The sequence below is a fragment of the Amphiprion ocellaris genome, chromosome 10 (genome assembly GCF_022539595.1).
Source record: "Amphiprion ocellaris isolate individual 3 ecotype Okinawa chromosome 10, ASM2253959v1, whole genome shotgun sequence".
NCBI classification, from domain to species: domain Eukaryota; kingdom Metazoa; phylum Chordata; class Actinopteri; family Pomacentridae; genus Amphiprion; species Amphiprion ocellaris.
In genome coordinates this window covers 314,856-334,541 of record NC_072775.1, presented here as the reverse complement: position 1 = coordinate 334,541, position 19,686 = coordinate 314,856, and the positions used below count along the sequence as shown (strand labels likewise).

General features: G+C 43.7%; 1 protein-coding gene across 3 annotated transcripts in view; it reads left to right on the top strand.

Moving 5' to 3' along the window:
• Positions 1 to 19,686, top strand: part of dnai4 (dynein axonemal intermediate chain 4) — a 25,058-nt gene extending 5,372 nt beyond the window's left edge. For 2 of the 3 annotated variants that reach the window (XM_055014478.1, XM_035953424.2), the window contains exons 3-17: positions 71 to 228; positions 1,014 to 1,120; positions 1,231 to 1,387; positions 1,928 to 2,067; positions 3,494 to 3,658; positions 4,475 to 4,660; positions 4,790 to 4,941; positions 6,553 to 6,639; positions 11,365 to 11,516; positions 11,608 to 11,768; positions 16,340 to 16,461; positions 16,585 to 16,683; positions 18,229 to 18,455; positions 19,234 to 19,387; positions 19,552 to 19,686. In XM_055014478.1, coding sequence (XP_054870453.1) covers positions 161 to 228; positions 1,014 to 1,120; positions 1,231 to 1,387; positions 1,928 to 2,067; positions 3,494 to 3,658; positions 4,475 to 4,660; positions 4,790 to 4,941; positions 6,553 to 6,639; positions 11,365 to 11,516; positions 11,608 to 11,768; positions 16,340 to 16,461; positions 16,585 to 16,683; positions 18,229 to 18,455; positions 19,234 to 19,387; positions 19,552 to 19,596 — 2,022 coding nt within the window. In that variant the 5' untranslated portion in view covers positions 71 to 160 and the 3' untranslated portion in view covers positions 19,597 to 19,686. Of the gene's footprint in view, positions 1 to 70; positions 229 to 1,013; positions 1,121 to 1,230; positions 1,388 to 1,927; positions 2,068 to 3,493; positions 3,659 to 4,474; positions 4,661 to 4,789; positions 4,942 to 6,552; positions 6,640 to 11,364; positions 11,517 to 11,607; positions 11,769 to 16,339; positions 16,462 to 16,584; positions 16,684 to 18,228; positions 18,456 to 19,233; positions 19,388 to 19,551 lie in introns of those variants that run through there. The other variant, XM_035953425.2, reaches the window with a different exon arrangement.

The following is a 19,686-nucleotide window of genomic DNA, read 5'->3' as shown; positions in this document are numbered from 1 at the left end:
CGGGGCTCAGTGTGACCATCTAGTAGCAGTGATATTTTCGCTGAGTGATCGTTTGTTCTTGTATCTGCAGGTGTTTGATGAAGACAACAACGTCGTCACTCCTCAGCCGCTGTACCAGGCTGATCCTGGAACAGCTCAGGCCAAAGGAAGCAGGTTCTTTATGAATGAAATCTCTGGAGGATCAGACCAGACCACAGCCACGGGGAGCTTTACCATGCCCTTCTCCAAGTACTATCTATCTATCTATCTGTCTGTCTGTCTGTCTGTCTGTCTGTCTGTCTGTCTGTCTGTCTGTCTATCTATCTATCTATCTATCTATCTCTATCTAATGTCGATTTGTTTTAATGAAAATCAATTTTCTCATCAACATCCGCCACCAACGCCTTCCCGCTGGGCTCCCGTAGTTCAGAGTGCGCCCCCCTCCCCCCCGCGCTTGATACACAAACAACATGGCGGCGAGCGGTGCAGATCTAAAGGCTCGTGTCCACTAGATGCTATTTTCCCGCACGGCAACGCACCACATCTGAAAATCACACGGATGGTGGGCGGTCACTAGCGAACCACAACATGGTCACATGACAGCGCTGCGATGCGTGGAATCTCCGCACGCCGCATCCAATTTGCATAAAGTAGAAGTCAGTCTACTTTATGCAAATGAGCTGCAGCCCTCTCCAGGTAAACACACCTGATCACAGCTGGAAACGCACTGCAACGGACCAGCATGTCACATGCAGCGCATTTCCAGCTGCGATCCGGTGTGTTTACCTGGAGAGGGCTGCAGCTCAATTGCATAAAGTAGACTGGACTCCGGCGTGCAGAGATTAGGTAGGGGGCAAAAAAAAAATCGGATAAATCGTGAATCGGGATTTTTTGTGAAAAAAATCTGAGATTTTTTTTTTAGGCCATATCGCCCAGCCCTACTATCTATCTATGGACTATCTATCTATCTATAGTCTATCTATCTATGGTCTATCTATCTATAGTCTATCTATCTATCTATGGTTGTTTTTCAGGCCAGTATTTGGCAGCAGTAGAATATCCAGCCAGTCTACCATAGAGTCGGTGAATGAGGAGATAGAGGACACATTCTCTAAACGTGACCAGCCAATCAGCATCCCAGGTTAAGATTCATTAATAACATGCTGTCCAGCTGTCAGGTAGTTGTAACGTATTTCTGGTGTCATTTAATGAAGATCTATTTATGGTGTCATGCTTTGGGTTCCCTGCCAGATGTGAAGCTGAAAAAGAGCACAGTGAAAGAACCGGTGACAGAAGAAATGTTGAAGGAGATCATAGACGTCTTCCTCACAGAGACAGACACCATCTCACTGCTGGACATACCCAGCGCCTTTGTCTCAGTGGATGCTGATGAGGCCGACGCTGTCATGTGAGTGAAGTCCTCTACATCTCCTCTACATGATGACCATCCTCTCCATGTTCCACTACATTGATGCCATCTAGAAAATGGCCCCTAAGTGTAACTTTAACAGGCTTGATGTCCTCTATCTCTCAGCCATCTGTCTTCACCTTTCTCCACCCTCCGTTGTGACCTTTACAAACTGGTGGTTGGTGCTGACTACTGCTTATCTACCAGACCCTATCAGGGAAGACCTCTCAGTACCTCTTCAACCTCCAACACCCCTCCCATAGTAACGACCACCTGAGGTCTAGTGATCTCATAACACTCAATCCTCAAGGTTCTTACTGTCTTTGGTTGGAGTTCCTTTTGCTTTCCTGCAGCAATCGATTGGAATTCCCTCCAAAAATCTCTGAAACTGTCACCTCCTATAAAGCCTCCTTGGAGTGGTCAAGATGTCCTGATCTTTCTAAATGGAGCTGAGTGGGACGTACATCCTGTCGAATGTGTCAGTTAGTAAATTAAAACTGTGTATTCTTGCTTCTGTTGTCATCTTCTCCTTGTTTCTAGAGAAAGAAACAACCAGTATGCTGAGGTTTGCAGGAACAGGATGGGTAACGATAAATACGTGAATCGATCTGTGCAGACGCTGAATGGAGCAGCTAAACACAAACATGTCCAGAGTGACAGCCTGGTCATGGTGGACGCAGGTTAGTCTCAGCTGATCCGTGATCCGTGTTGCTTCCTGCAGTAATGATTCGTGTTAATACATTGAAGCTGCAGGTTTACCATCAGGAAGCTGCAAGAATTCATTTCAGGCAGCTTGATTCAAACTTCTTTCATCTGGATGTGATACAACACATTTTTTAGTTAGATAAAAGTAGATGTTGGACAACTTACTATCACTTCTTTATCTTGTTTATTTATTACTTTAAGCTATGTAAACTATTTATCCATGACGACTAAATCCATTTCGTAGTCGACTTTCATTTCATCCTTTACTCTTCCATACTCAGTTTACAATTTCAGCTGTTCCATCCATTACTTTCAGCTATTTAAACCTTCCATTAACCATTTTTAGGTTGATATTTCAACACTTTATTGACTGATTACAGCAGTTTTACCAATTTGCAGGTCTTTCATTGCTACTTTAGTGTGTATTAAAGCTGTTTATTGAATACTTTTGGTTGTCGGTTTCAACTGTTCATCTATTACTTGCGATTATTTTAACATTTTTGCATTTTTAAGCCGTTTATTCAGTCTTTTCTCCATTACATAAAACTACTTTCAATTTTGCTTCATTTATTTTAAAGATTAGTCCAGCAGTTAGCTAATTATTTCAGCTATTTATCCATTATTTTTTGCTAATTATTGGAATTATTCATCCAATTTCAACCCATTTATCTGCTTCTTTTGCCATATTTTGTGCACTATTTTATATCCTTTTGTTTTAGTTCACTATTTCAACTGGAATTTCATTAATTTTAGCTATTTTAACCTTTTATAGACTATTTTGGACTAGCATTTTAAACAAATTATTGACTACTTTTAGGATTTCTAACATTTTACCAGCTATTTATTCATTACTTTTTCTGTTAATTTGACTTGGTTGTCCATTACTTGCAAAAACATTTTACAATTTTATTTTTTTATTATTTATTCAGCATTAACTTGTTGCTCATTATGGTACTTGAACTATAATTGTTTTTCACTTTAATGTTTATTCCAACCATTTATCCAGCATATGGCTACTTATTTCAACTGTTTATGCATTACTTTAAAGTATTTTAACCACTTATTGACCACATTTAACTGGCTATTTCAACTATCTATGCATAACCTTTAGCAAATTTAACCAGTTTTTGTTGCTCGGCTGTATCTGTTTTAAACATTTATTCTTTCTGTAACGTATTTCAGCCGCTAAAATAAGTAAATAAAGCGTAAAATACTTGGATACATTTCAGATTTTCAAACTGTAATTTCTATTTTTTAGATGAGCTGTAATTGTTGTAATTCTAGTTCTAACATCTGAACTTAATCTGACAGATAGTGGAGGGATTTCTGCATAGATACCACCTGTCCACTGGTGCAGTACCTTTTTCCACTGAAAATCTTCTTGTGTCTTCATGTCCACAGCTGTGACTGTTACCACCTGGGACATGTTTGACACTCTATGCAACCTTGAGCAGGAACAAACCATCAGGAGCCCTCAGCCAGAGAAGACTGACTTCCCAGAAGCTGTTTTGGACTCCAGTAGAGCAGCAGAAAGAAGCATGTCAGTGGGCAGCACAGTCAGTTCAGGTAACAGTAAAGACACAAAAGGTGCTTTTCCATTAACACCTACTGAGCTGTACTGGGTTTGTGAGGTTTTCCATCAGGACGTAGTACCTGGTACCAGCTACTATTTTAGTACCTGGTACCAGGTTCTATTTTAGTTCCTACTGGGCCGGGGTTCCCAGCGAGCTGATTGGCGCCGATAATGTGACGTCTACAGAGTGCAGGCCACTGATTGGACAGGGAGTGACGACACACCAGACCTGTACCGTGGGCGAATGGAGACTTTTCTGTCTTTGGTGGTGGACCCAAGAATCCAGAGAGAGCTGGACGGAGAAAGTTTATCAGGAGATCTCCTAGTGGATGGCCGCCCACAGATACAGCAGGACAATGAAGCAGTGTCAAGAGAAGCTGAAAAAGCTCTAAAGTGACTAACGGTCCATCAAGGACCACAACGGCCGGAGTGGGTCAAACCAGAGGTGTTGGAAGTGGTTTAGCCAAATGGACGCCATTAACGCCACCGACTGGCGAGCAACGGGAGGGAGAGTGGCCTCGACTCCACCGCTGCATTATTGGAGACCATGTTGGAGGACGGAGAGTGTTTTATGACTCCACCCACGATGAGGTGGTGCTCAGCTGGAATGGAACACCACCTAAACCGAGTCGGGTCCAGTAGGTGCTGATGGAAAAGTGCCTAAAGTGTGGAGGATGAGTTCTGCTATAATTAATACTTAACTCATTGTAAAATATTGGAACTTTTCAGAATTCAGAATGTAACTGATGAGAATTCTTACAGCTTAAACTTTCTTTATGTGTTGTTACTCGTACATGTTTCCTCTCCAGTCAGTGCTTCCAGCTCAGTAAAAGACGTAGAATCATCTGGAAACACAGCAAACACCGAGTCGGAGTTGCAGCTCATCATGCAGTCAGAGAGATTCCAGCACAGCTTACTGGTGATGGAGAGGAGCATCCTGTCGAACATCTTCCAACCTCAGCTGGCTGCTTACAGACAGCTGCTTGTACTAGAAGGTAACCTCAGCTCATGTCTGCCCTGTCTGATACTGTACGTATAGGAATGTTTACTGTCTCTGAACCTTTGGTGAAGGAAAATGCTGTGATCAGAAGCACTAACGGACGACTAAATGAGCATGAATGTAGTGATGTTTTCAGACCCAGACAGTCCGGTGGAGCAGAGAGAGGAGGATACAGGAAGCTCTCCGTCTCCATCCCTGCGGAGTCTCTGGGTTTTCAGCTGTAAGCTCAGCAGAGGACGTAGCATCAGCAGCATGGCCTGGAACAAGAAGAACCTGGTAACAGAACAGCTCCTCCGTCCTACAGAGGCAGGAAACAGCAACTACAGAAACAGGGAAATTGAGAGGAAAAGGTTGAAAATATGAAGATCAAACTGTGCAACAGAAATTAGAAAATTACAGTTTTTAGTAATCACTCCACAAACTTTTCACAAAATCTAAAATATTCTGACATACTGAATCTAGAAGGTGCAGGTAAAGACAGTATATCCAAACAAAATAAATTAATGAAGTAGTTCAATAAATTTATCTTTTCATAAAATGTTATTAAAGGGCAGCTTAAAAGATGAAATCAAACAAATTTCACTCGAGTCAGAGTCAGCAGTTATTGCTGGTCTGCTGCTCTACACTGTCAAAAACATGCTGTTTTTATGGTAAATTCCAGCAGCTGTGGTTCCAGAACGCTGCTGTAAAGTCACAGTAAAACATTTTCTATATTTACGGTAAAGAAATGTATTGATATTGTTGATTTTAGGCTTAAAAAATGTGCTTCATTCCATATTTTACTGTAAAAAAAAAATTTTAATCTTTAAAAATAAAAAAATTACATGAAAATACCCAATAAAATATAGTTTGTGTAACTTATAAATATTACAGCATTTTTCCATCATCAGCACAGCAGTTAGTGAATCTAACATAATGTTAAATAAATAGGTGTATTTTTTTAATCAAAAAAGCCTTCATAAATATTAAAGCATAAGTCCATTATTAACACAAAAGTAAATCAATTTGACTGATAAACTGTATTTTTTCTATGTAATAAATGCAGAAATCTCCATGTTCTTTGTAATAAATATTGCAGCATGTTTCCATCACCAGCACAATATGTACATTTAACTGGGAAAACTTTTTTTTTCCTAGAATTAAATGCAAATACAATAGTATTGTTCTACATATTACATCATTTTTTTTCATTAAAAACTGAGCAGGAGTTGGGAAATGTATTTTTTCTAGAGAAAAAAACTAAAAAACACACATTTCTCCTGATTTTCAGTGATTCAGTGTTAAATAAATGCATTAAACTGTTGTAGAGTTTACAGATTTTTACCGTCATGGTCTGACAATTTTTCACCATAAAATGTACAAACATTTTTTACAGTGTAGGCTAATTAGCTTTTAGCAGCTCTAGTTTTACCTCATTTTCTTCATTTGTGTTATTCTAGACTAATCTACATGTTCGAGCATCAGGACTGTTTCAGAGAGGAAACAGGATAAAGTCGTTTAGCTGATGCTATCTCACAAGCTAGCTGTTGCTAGCATGGTCTTTAGGGTTTACAGGCTTTTACACTGCTTTGCATTATTTCTGTCTTTTGTTCCCTGTAATGTTTAGGAACAAGTGTTGGTGCTGAAATGTGTAAACAGCTGATTATTGCTGTGCCTCACCTTTCTATGTAACATTCATCCTTCATTCATCATAGATTCTTCCAAACTAGAACAAATTCATTATTAGAAGTGAATGCTAACAGGAGCTACACTTGGTGACACTGTTGGCAAATGTTTACCTTTATGGTTCTACTCCTGACTTGTTTTTAATACAAACTGATATGTACATAATTAAATCCCTGCCATTTTACTCAACCATATCTGCATGTGCTGTCCTTCCTGTTCCAGGACCTCCTGGCGGTGGGATATGGTCAGTTTAACTCCGGGGACCAGGAACCAGGTCTGGTGTGCTGCTGGTCCATCAAAAACCCCACGGTATGACTCTGTTCTGACCCTGATTTACTTTCCCTAACCTTCAGAAATCATTTCCAGAGTCTGATATCTCCTCAGCAGCACAGTGTTTAGTGAGGATTTATCTATTAAAAGTATTCACCCCTCTTGGAATCTTTCATCTTTACTACTTGTTAACACTAAATTATGGTCAGTGATTCACCTAAATCAGCACAGGAGCAGGAGTTGGTGGTAGTCACAAATAATGAAGTGGAGATGGTCTGAGTGCAGTGAATGCTGCTCAATGACTGTATTCTAAAGATTCCTTATCTGGAAGGTCCGGTCGCTGGTGAGTCGGTACTTCTAGGTAAACAACACCCTGAAGACTAAATGGCGCTTCAGGCAAGTCACTGAAAAGGTTCCTGAAAAGCATCAGTCAGGGGATAAGTACAAGAGAATATCCAAGTCACTGAATAATCCTCGGAGTCCAGTTAAATCCCTCCAGAATATGGGACAAGAGAGAGCAGGTTATCTTCAAAAACTGAGTGACTGTACAAGAAAGAGAGTGGTGGTAGAGGCCACCAAGACTCCTATGACTCCTCTGAAGGAGTTACTAGAAAGAGAGTGGTGGTAGAGGCCACCACGACTCCTCTGACTCCTCTGAAGGACTTACTAGAAAGAGAGTGGTGGTAGAGGCCACCATGACTCCTATGACTCCTCTGAAGGAGTTACTAGAAAGAGAGTGGTGGTAGAGGCCACCAAGACTCCTATGACTCCTCTGAAGGAGTTACTAGAAAGAGAGTGGTGGTCGAGGCCACCAAGACTCCTATGACTCCTCTGGAGTTACTAGAAAGAGAGTGGTGGTCGAGGCCACCAAGACTCCTGCGATTCCTCTGGAGTTACTATAGAGAGACTGGTGGTAGAGGCCACCACGACTCCTATGAGTCCTCTGAAGGTGTTAAAAGAAAGAGTGGTGGTCGGGGCCACCAAGACTCCTATGACTCCTCTGAAGGCGTTACTAGAAAGAGAGTGGTGGTAGAGGCCACCACGACTCCTATGAGTCCTCTGAAGGAGTTACGAGAAAGAGAGTGGTGGTAGAGGCCACCAAGACTCCTATGACTCCCCTGAAGGAGTTACTAGAAAGAGAGTGGTGGTAGAGGCCACCACGACTCCTATGACTCCTGTGAAGGAGTTACTAGAAAGAGAGTGGTGGTAGAGGCCACCACAACTCCTATGACTCCTCTGAAGGAGTTACTAGAAAGAGAGTGGTGGTAGAGGCCACCAAGACTCCTATGACTCCTCTGAAGGAGTTACTAGAAAGAGAGTGGTGGTCGAGGCCACCAAGACTCCTATGATTCCTCTGAAGGAGTTACTATAAAGAGACTGGTGGTAGAGGCCACCAAGACTCCTATGACTCCTCTGAAGTAGTAACTAGAAAGAGAGTGGTGGTAGAAGCCACCACGACTCCTATGACTCCTCTGAAAGAGTTACTAGAAAGAGAGTGGTGGTAGAGGCCACTAAGACTCCTATGACTCCTCTGAAGGAGTTACTAGAAAGAGAGTGGTGGTAGAGGCCACCAAGACTCCTATGACTCCTCTGAAGGAGTTACTAGAAAGAGAGTGGTGGTCGAGGCCACCAAGACTCCTATGACTCCTCTGGAGTTACTATAAAGAGACTGGTGGTAGAGGCCACCACGACTCCTATGAGTCCTCTGAAGGAGTTAAAAGAAAGAGTGGTGGTCGAGGCCACCAAGACTCCTATGACTCCTCTGAAGGCGTTACTAGAAAGAGAGTGGTGGTAGAGGCCACCACGACTCCTATGAGTCCTCTGAAGGAGTTACTAGAAAGAGAGTGGTGGTAGAGGCCACCAAGACTCCTATGACTCCCCTGAAGGAGTTACTAGAAAGAGAGTGGTGGTAGAGGCCACCACGACTCCTATGACTCCTCTGAAGGAGTTACTAGAAAGAGAGTGGTGGTCGAGGCCTCCAAGACTCCTATGACTCCTCTGAAGGCGTTACTAGAAAGAGAGTGGTGGTCGAGGCCACCATGACTCCTATGAGTCCTCTGAAGGAGTTACTAGAAAGAGAGTGGTGGTAGAGGCCACCAAGACTCCTATGACTCCCCTGAAGGAGTTACTAGAAAGAGAGTGGTGGTAGAGGCCACCACGACTCCTATGACTCCTCTGAAGGAGTTACTAGAAAGAGAGTGGTGGTAGAGGCCACCACGACTCCTATGACTCCTCTAAAGGAGTTACTAGAAAGAGAGTGGTGGTAGAGGCCACCAAGACTCCTATGACTCCTCTGAAGTAGTAACTAGAAAGAGAGTGGTGGTAGAAGCCACCACGACTCCTATGACTCCTCTGAAAGAGTTACTAGAAAGAGAGTGGTGGTAGAGGCCACTAAGACTCCTATGACTCCTCTGAAGGAGTTACTAGAAAGAGAGTGGTGGTCGAGGCCACCAAGACTCCTATGACTCCTCTGGAGTTACTATAAAGAGACTGGTGGTAGAGGCCACCACGACTCCTATGAGTCCTCTGAAGGAGTTACAAGAAAGAGTGGTGGTTGAGGCCACCAAGACTCCTAAGACTCCTCCTAAGGAGTTACTAGAAAGAGACTTGTGGTCGAGGCCACCAAGACTCCTATGACTCCTCTGAAGGAGTTACTAGAAAGAGAGTGGTGGTAGAGGCCACGAAGACTCCTATGACTCCTCTGAAGGAGTTACTCGAAAGAGACTGGTGGTAGAGGCCACCACGACTCCTATGACTCCTCTGAAGGAGTTACTAAAAAGAGACTGGTGGTAGAGGCCACCAAGACTCCTATGACTCCTCTGAAGGAGTTACTAGAAAGAGAGTGGTGGTCGAGGCCACCAAGACTCCTGCGATTCCTCTGGAGTTACTATAAAGAGACTGGTGGTAGAGGCCACCACGACTCCTATGAGTCCTCTGAAGGAGTTACAAGAAAGAGTGGTGGTCGAGGCCACCAAGACACCTATGACTCCTCTGAAGGAGTTACTAGAAAGAGAGTGGTGGTAGAGGCCACCACGACTCCTATGACTCCTCTGAAGGAGTTACTAGAAAGAGAGTGGTGGTAGAGGCCACCACGACTCCTATGACTCCTCTGAAGGAGTTACTAGAAAGAGAGTGGTGGTAGAGGCCACCAAGACTCCTATGACTCCTCTGAAAGAGTTACTAGAAAGAGAGTGGTGGTCGAGGCCACCAAGACTCCTATGATTCCTCTGAAGGAGTTACTATAAAGAGATTGTGGTAGAGGCCACCACGACTCCTATGACTCCTCTGAAGGAATTACAAGAAAGAGTGGTGGTCGAGGCCACCAAGACTCCTATGACTCCTCCTAAGGAGTTACTAGAAAGAGACTTGTGGTTGAGGCCACCAAGACTCCTATGAGTCCTCTGAAGTAGTAACTAGAAAGAGAGTGGTGGTAGAAGCCACCACGACTCCTATGACTCCTCTGAAAGAGTTACTAGAATGAGAGTGGTGGTAGAGGCCACCAAGACTCATATGACTCCTCTGAAGGAGTTACTAGAAAGAGAGTGGTGGTAGAGGCCACTAAGACTCCTATGACTCCTCTGAAGGAGTTACTAGAAAGAGAGTGGTGGTAGAGGCCACCAAGACTCCTATGACTCCTCTGAAGGAGTTACTAGAAAGAGAGTGGTGGTCGAGGCCACCAAGACTCCTGCGATTCATCTGGAGTTACTATAAAGAGACTGGTGGTAGAGGCCACCACGACTCCTATGAGTCCTCTGAAGGAGTTACAAGAAAGAGTGGTGGTCGAGGCCACCAAGACTCCTATGACTCCTCTGAAGGAGTTACTAGAAAGAGACTTGTGGTCGAGGCCACCAAGACTCCTATGACTCCTCTGAAGTAGTAACTAGAAAGAGAGTGGTGGTAGAAGCCACCACGACTCTGATGACTCCTCTGAAAGAGTTACTAGAAAGAGTGGTGGTTGAGGCCACCAAGACTCCTATGACTCCTCCTAAGGAGTTACTAGAAAGAGACTTGTGGTCGAGGCCACCAAGACTCCTTTGACTCCTCTGAAGGAGTTACTAGAAAGAGAGTGGTGGTAGAGGCCACCACGACTCCTATGACTCCTCTGAAGGAGTTACTAGAAAGAGAGTGGTGGTAGAGGCCACTAAGACTCCTATGACCCCTCTGAAGGAGTTACTAGAAAGAGAGTGGTGGTAGAGGCCACTAAGACTCCTATGACTCCTCTGAAGGAGTTACTAGAAAGAGAGTGGTGGTAGAGGCCACTAAGACTCCTATGACTCCTCTGAAGGAGTTACTAGAAAGAGACTGGTGGTAGAGGCCACTAAGACTCCTATGACCCCTCTGAAGGAGTTACAAGTTATGCTTCATGGTGGGCGATGGTGTATTTGTGATGATGTGTTTGTGTAGTTATAGTCAGAAGTACTGATTCAACAGTGACTGGATCTTCCAGTGCCTTTATACTGCAGTCAGATGAGGCTCATTTACTGCTGTCAGATTATCTCCATTTCACTAATCAGGAGACTCACTCTTTGGTTGCACCTGGGTTGAATCAGGTCAGTCACTTCAAAACGGGTCAATGGTTTATATTTGTCATTAATTGACATGACTTAGTGGAAAGTTTTTCACTTCGACATGAAAGAATGAACTTAAATTGACTCTGGTTCACTGTTGAAAAAGCAATGAAAGAGAAAAACTTCCAGGATGAGTGAATCCTTTTAGAATTACTGCAGTTCATGTGTGATTTCCAGCTGTTGTCTCCTCCTGCAGTGGCCTGAACATTTCATCCACTGTGACAGTGCTGTGACCTGTCTGGATTTCTCAGCCAACAGCCCCGGTCAGCTGGCGGTGGGGATGCATGACGGCAGCATCACCATCTACAACCTGCAGAGTCCAGACAAGTCCAGAGTCATCAGCAGCCAGTGAGGACTGTCAGGCTTTACATTAAACGTGGAAATAAACTTAGTGCCACTCATGATGTTGCTCTGTCTTTCCCTCTACGTCTCTCTGCAGCGAATGTCCAAAGAAACACCTGGGTCCGGTCTGCCAGCTCAGATGGATCCAGCAGGAGCTGAGTTTAACGGGGGAGGACAGGGCTGAAGCTCTCTTCTCTGTGGGGGCAGATGGAAGAATCTGCAAGTGGTTTGTCTTCGGCAGTGTCCTCAACTGTACAGGTACCGTACCCAGCATCACAGTAGGACTGTAGGGCTATATAGGGCTGTATAGGGCTGTGTAGGGCTGTAGGACTGTATAGGGCTGTAGGGCTATAGGACTGTGTAGGGATGTGTAGGGCTGTAGGCTGTATAGGGCTGTGTATGGCTGTATAGGGCTGTAGGACTGTATAGGGCTGTGTAGGACTGTATAGGGCTGTGTAGGGCTGTATAGGAGTATAGGACTGTATAGGGCTGTGTAGGGCTGTAGGACTGTATAGGGCTGTAGGGCTATAGGACTCTGTAGGGCTGTGTAGGACTGTAAAGGGCTGTGTAGGGCTGTATAGGGCTGTATAGGACTGTATAGGGCTGTGTAGGGCTGTGTAGGACTGTGTAGGGCTGTGTAGGACTATGTAGGGCTGTGTAGGGCTGTAGGACTGTATAGGGCTGTGTAGGACTGTATAGGGCTGTGTAGGGCTGTATAGGGCTGTAGGACTGTATAGGGCTGTATAGGGCTGTGTAGGACTGGAAAGGGCTGTGTAGGGCTGTATAGGGCTGTAGGACTGTATAGGGCTGTGTAGGGCTGTAGGACTGTATAGGGCTGTGTAGGGCTGTATAGGGCTGTAGGACTGTATAGGGCTTTGCAGGGCTGTATAGGGCTGTAGGGCTATAGGACTGTGTAGGGCTGTGTAGGGCTGTATAGGGCTGTAGGACTGTATAGGGCTGTGTAGGACTGTGTAGGGCTGTATAGGGCTGTAGGACTGTGTAGGGCTGTAGGACTGTATATGCCTATAGGGCTATAGGACTATAGAGCTATGTAGGACTGTATAGGGCTGTGTAGGGCTGTGTAGGGCTGTATAGGGCTGTAGGACTGTATAGGGCTGTGTAGGGCTATAGGACTATAGGGCTGTGTAGGGCTATAGGACTGTATAGGGCTATAGGGCTATAGGACTGTGTAGGGCTGTGTAGGACTGTAGGGCTGTGTAGGGCTGTAGGACTGTATAGGGCTGTGTAAGGCTGTATAGGGCTGTAGGGCTATAGGACTGTGTAGGGCTGTAGGACTGTATAGGGCTGTGTAGGACTGTGTAGGGCTGTATAGGGCTGTAGGACTGTGTAGGGCTGTAGGACTGTATATGCCTATAGGGCTATAGGACTATAGAGCTATGTAGGACTGTATAGGGCTGTGTAGGGCTGTGTAGGGCTGTATAGGGCTGTAGGACTGTATAGGGCTGTGTAGGGCTATAGGACTATAGGGCTGTGTAGGGCTATAGGACTGTATAGGGCTATAGGGCTATAGGACTGTGTAGGGCTGTGTAGGACTGTAGGGCTGTGTAGGGCTGTAGGACTGTATAGGGCTGTGTAAGGCTGTATAGGGCTGTAGGGCTATAGGACTGTGTAGGGCTGTGTAGGACTATGTAGGGCTATGTAGGGCTGTGTAGGGCTGTATAGGGCTGTAGGACTGTATAGGGCTGTGTAGGGCTGTAGGACTGTATAGGGCTGTGTAGGGCTATAGGACTGTATAGGGCTATAGGGCTATAGGACTGTATAGGGCTGTATAGGACTATAGGACTGTGTAGGGCTGTAGGACTGTATAGGGCTGTATAGGACTATAGGGCTGTGTAGGGCTGTGTAGGGCTGTATAGGACTATAGGGCTCCTTGTGTCTCCATGATGTCGGTCCATCTATCATCTTCATTCTGTCTGCCTCATCCTCTCTTCACATTCATTATTCCAGTTGTGACAATTTATTCCAGGGTCTCTTTCCTTATCATGTGTCCAAAAAAATGTTCTTTGCCGTTTCCTAATTTTGTTCAGTAGCGTATTTGTGTTAATGTTTTTAGAACATCTTCGCTAGTTTTTCTGTCTGTATCAGATAAACGTAGCTGTAAAACCACGACTCTGCTGCAGTGATTCTGTCTGAAATTTTATTATTTATGCTCCCAGGTGCACATCCGTAGATCAGATCTGGTAGGATGGAACAGCTGAGAGTCCTCATATGGATGATAACTGCTATTTTCCTATTAGTCACTATAATTTTCACTTTCATAAATGCTGTTCTTGGCATTGCTGCTCTACATCTGATGTGCGTTTCACATCTTCCATCTGATGTCATCAGAAGATCTCCTTGACTAAGAAGGTTTATCTAAATTTTTGACTGATTGTTTAGATCCAAAAACAAACAAAATCCACGGTAACCTATTTACAAAACCTCTGTTAGGGCATTTTCCTCATGCACAGGTTATCCAAAGGTCTTCGTTTTTTTAAAGGATGTAAGAGACACAACAGGATTATTTAGTCTCAGATCATCAGGGGCCTTCTGGTCAACCATCTCCGATTGTCAGAAACCTTTTTATCATAAAGTCTGCATATTTAGCATGGTATGTCACATTTTAGAGTGATATGTCAAATACCTTCCAAGAAAACATTTCTTGAAGTTCTGTGTTGACCTACTTTCAGCAGTGAAATATCAGAGGTTCATTTAATCATTGTTATGATCCTGCTCTAGCCCCTGCCTTTCTTCTCCCTTCTTCCTCTTGTTTCCTCCTTTTTCCCTTGGCTCCTGATCTGTTTCTGTGTTGACCTGTCTCTCTCTGGCTCCCTCCTGTTGCCCCGGTCTGAGAGCCCAGCTCTCTCCTGTTGCCCCGGTCTGAGAGCCCAGCGCTCTCCTGTTGCCCCGGTCTCTGAGGCCTGCCGGCTGGTTGGCCGGTTGGCTGGCTGCTGGTTGGCCGGCCGGTTGGTTGGCTGGCCGGCTGGTTGGTGGGCTGGCTGGCTGGTGGGCTGGCTGGCTGGCTGGCTGGCTGGCTGGTGGGCTGGCTGGCTGGCTGTTTGGCTGGCTGGCTGGCTGGCTGGCTAGCTGGTTGGCTGGTCGGCCAGCTGGCTGGCTGGCTCCCTCCTGTTGCCCCGGTCTGAGAGCCCAGCTCTCTCCTGTTGCCCCGGTCTCTGAGCCCTGCCGGCTGGTTTTGTTATGATCCTGTTCCAGCCTCTGCCCTTCTTCCTCCTTTTCTCTTTTCTCCCATTGTTCCTCATCTGTTTGTTTTGACCTGTCTCTCTCTGGCTCCCTCTGTCTGTCACCTCTCCCTCATGTCTCTCTCTCTCTCCCTGTCTCTCTCCCTCATGTCTCTCTCTCTCTCCCTGTCTCTCTCCCTCATGTCTCTCTCTCTCTCCCTGTCTCTCTCCCTCCTGCTTCACCTGCCTGCACTCTGTCTTGCTGATTGCTACAATGAGTTTCAGCTGCAGCAATCAGTTCACATCATTCACCTGTTCTCCACCTCACCTCCACCTATTTAAGCTCTGCCCGTTCATTCACTCCCTGCCGGATCATCAACCCACATGCCCTCTGTTTTTGGACTCTGCTTTTGCACTCTGTTTTTGCCCTCCTCTGGATTTCCCTCACTTGGACTCAGCAGTTCTTTTGGATTCTCGCTAGCCCTGTTTTGTCCCCAGCCAGTAGCTCCAGTCTCATCTCCGTTCACCCCAGATTTCTTGAGCCTGCTTCCCTACCCCTTCTGTTCAGTTCCCTCATTTTGTAAGTACCCTTCCTTTGCTTAGTTTTGTTAGTTCTAGTTTAGTGATCTTTCATTCTTGAATTCATATTGTTTGTTAGTGGTTTGGTTTAGTCTTGTTTCCCCCCAGTTCAGTTTTCCATTTATGTATTGTTTTAGTTCTCTGGTAAAATAAAAGTCTTTCCTTAATTCACACTTCTGCCAGCCTCTCTGTGTCTGCGCCTGGGTTCCCCAGCTTCCCCCGTAACAATCATAGCTGGAATATATGCTCATATTTCAGGATTTTCATCGTTATATTTGGTTTGTTCTACTTGGATTCAGCTATCTACCAGTATTGTTGTGTTTGTGGAACAGCTTGTCAAACCTACTCAATCAGTGCCGCAGAAGTTCAACAAAATTAACTTCACATTAAGAAGTAATGTTTAAATATTATAAATATTAAATATTATCACTTGCAGCTCCACATGTTCCACAAAACATCACCAGTTAAATTCTGCTTTATCGGGTTTTGTTCATGTGTTCAAAAGTAGGATTTTTTTATGATGGCTTGAACTTTTTTCATATTTCAATTTACCCATAATTACAGATTATTTGACTATCCTGTCTTGTTTTGCAGATTCTGAATTAATGATATAACAAATACCAGTGAAAAGTGCAGTCTTTTATCTTTTATAGTTCCTGAAATATTGTTGTTCAAACACAGCTTCAAATTTCAATGTGCAAAAAAAATATACCAAGGTTGGTCGACAGGCAGCTTTTAAGAAATACAGTTTGTTATCCTGTAAAGAAAGCACTTATTATATCAAGATAAAAATTCACAAATATCTTTATAAATGTCCATATTTTATACTATAAAACGATCACACAATTCAGAAATGCAGGAACTGTTCTAAAAATGATGGTTTGAAATGGAAAAAGACTAATATAATTTATCACATTACTTAAAATTCTGAATAGAATGACAAGCATTTATCTTGATATCTCCACCTGGATGAAGGAGGTGAACCAAATATCTGACGTGTACAGTTTGATGTTGAAAATTCTTATATTCAGCGATTTCTTTGAGTGATATGGACAACATCTCTTGCCGTAGACCTGATGATGCTGAAGAAGGTTACTACAATGAAGAGGCCTGGAGGAAACAAGACGGATAAGACCGAAGAGAATGTTCTGTCTGTCCTGACTCCTGGTCTGTGTTTTGACTTCCATCCAGCAGTAAGTTGTTTATAGCGGTTTGTTCCATCATTACTGGTTCCCACTGAGCACACAGACTATATTCTGGAGCTACAGAAACTGAAATCCCTGTCTTTGTCATTGTTGTATTGCTTCCTTCTGCAGGAACCCAGTATCTACCTGGCCGGTGCATGGGAGGGTCTCATCCACAAGTGTTCCTGTTCCAACACTCAGGAGTTTCTGGAGACTTACCACAAACACTTTGTAAGTTTTTCACCATTTAAGCCACTGCCTTCTCCTGATAAAACTAAATGCTCCAATCTAACTGCAGTGTAAAATCTATTATTGCATGTCTTCCTGACCCTTCCAGCTGTTTCCCAGTGCTCTCACATGTAACAGGAGTTTTTTTAGGGTTTAGGTCCATGTATCCCAGCTTTTCTTGCCAACACTCAATAACATACAAGCCATGTACAAAAGTTTTAGGTTCCGTCAGTAAAAGTTATTTATTTTTTGCAGTTAAATGTAAAGTGCAGTAAAAACTTGAAGGATATGAGCAGAATCTAGTTGTATATGTATGTCTGTAAGATTTTAACTCTACCAGGTATTTTTCCTGCTGAGAGCATTTGGCTTTTTTTCAGCAGGAGGCACCAGCTGTATACTAACTAATACAAACTAATTCATTTGGATGTAAAACTATATGACTAATATCAATGTGTGTCTATCACTCTTTTATATTATAAAGTATAATGTATGTATTCATAACATTCTCCAAGCTTCTCTTGCACATAGTTTTTCAGGTTTTTTTGGAATATGGTTTGAAAGCATCCTGAAGAAGTTGCCACAGTTGTTCTGCTGGATTCAGTCTGTCTCATTGTTTCTGTCTCTTCATGGTCTCTCAGACCGACTCCTAGATGCTGCCATCAGGGTTCAGCTTTTCTACCGGTTTTAGCTGCAGCTCTGTAATGCTTTTCTACTGGTTTTAGTTGCAGTTCTGTCATGCTTTTCTACTGGTTTTAGTTGCAGTTCTGTCATGCTTTTCTACTGGTTTTAGCTGCAGCTCTGTAATGCGTTTCTACTGGTTTTAGCTGCAGCTCTGTAATGCTTTTCTACTGGTTTTAGCTGCAGCTCTGTAATGCTTTTCTACTGGTTTTAGTTGCAGTTCTGTATTGCTTTTGGACTGGTTTTAGCTGCAGTTCTGTAATGCTTTTCTACTGGTTTTAGCTGCAGCTCTGTAATGCTTTTCTACTGGTTTTAGTTGCAGTTCTGTATTGCTTTTGGACTGGTTTTAGCTGCAGTTCTGTAATGCTTTTCTACTGGTTTTAGCTGCAGCTCTGTAATGCTTTTCTACTGGTTTTAGTTGCAATTCTGTATTGCTTTTGGGCTGGTTTTAGCTGCAGTTCTGTAATACTTTTGGACTGGTTTTAGACTTAGTCTTTAATGGCTTTAGATGTAGTTTGGACTGGTTTTGAACTTGAATTTTTGATATATTTTTTTTAAAATGGCTTTAGACTTAGATTTGGACTGATTTTGGACCTGTTATGAAGTTGGTTTTTGACCTGGTTGTGGACTCATCTTGACCTTGGCCCCTGATGACTTGAGATGGAATAAGCTAAAATTCAGTGTTCTCTCACGGTCTCTCTAGATTTCCCTTCACATTTTTAAGGTTTATTGGATGCTTGTGATATTTTTTTTTGTTGGAATAAACTTGATGCTGAAATTGAATTCTTTGGCCACTAGTCATACTGACCTGAGTTCAGTGTTGAGTAATCAGAGATCAGTCAGTAATGTGGACATGTTGCGTCCTCTCAGTGTCCTGTGAACTACATCACATGGAGTCCTCTCAGTCCTGATGTGTTCCTCAGCTGTTCCTCTGACTGGACCATCCAGCTGTGGAAGCAGGACCAGCTGAACCCCGTGTTGGGCTTCACCTCCACCAGGGGGGCCGTTTATGATGTCAGATGGTCCCCAAAGTGGGCAACGGTTTTTGGAGCTGTTAATGAACAACAGCTGGAGATCTGGGACCTCAAGACGAGAATGTAAGTCAGGCTGAGATGAGAATCTATTTTGTTGTCTCGCTCAGTTTCTCTTTTTTGATTATTTTTTTTCTTAAATTTTCCAATTTAACAAAACGTACACAGAATACAAAATCCCCTTCAGCCCCATTACACATACAAACTATAAGAGTAGCAGACTCAAAACGAGTAGGTAGTAGTCAAAGTAATGGAAAAATTAATAAATAGAACATAAAGTTTGAGGTGGTGTAGATAATCCTGGCTTCTACAGGCGACTCGTGGTGCATCAGCTTGGTATGGTTTTTATACTAAGTCTGATAAAGGTGTTGGCAGAGTGTCAGTGTAAGTCAAGTAGGGCTGCCAAATGTTCAGGAAGGTGTTGTATTTGTTTCTCAGATGATGTGTAATCTTTGAGTGGGATATAGCTGTTCATCCAGCTATGGGGAAATGGGAGTCAGACTTCCATGTCGCCACTTCCTGTCAGTGCACAAAACTATTTTTAAAAAAAATCTCTCCTGAGTTCTTAACATGTGCTTCCCAAGTAGGCAAATTTGTGGATCCAATGGGAATGCAAATCCTGCAAGTTTTGTCATAATATCACTGAATCCACACCAAAAAGTACAAAGTTTCATACATGACTAGGAGCAATGCAACGAGTCCTCCTCTGTACCACATCTACAACGTATGATGGCTCAGGTTTATATTTATAATCTCTGAGGCGTAATCTAGAGGTGGTGAAGGAAGTTCTAATGAATCAATCAGTTTGTTTCTCTGATGTGTCCTGTCCTCCTCCGTCCTTCAGTCTGGACCCGGTCATTGTGCAACCTGCTGCCCCTGGAGTGACGATGACGTCCCTGCTGTTTGTCCAACAGACGGACTGTGTTGTGGTCGGAGACAGCGATGGACAAGTGACCATCTACCAGCTCAAGAACCTCAGTGTGGGAGAAGGCAGCCAGGTGAGACATAACAGTTGATAGGTTAGGCAAATGCTAATGGTGGCAGAAAGCTGCATGGACACATCTCAGTGAGGGATCGTAAATATCATGCTGGTGTTTGTGTTAATGTCTACTAGAAGACACACAAACATGTCTCAGAATGTCTCCTGGATCTTTCCTTTCAGGTGAATGTTCTGGAAGACCTCCTGCGCTCTGCAGCTTCCAGATAACTTCAAGAAACGGATGGATGTATCCGTAGACTCATCCATATAAGAAATTAAAGCATATGTGTAGGTAGCATATATATATATATATATATA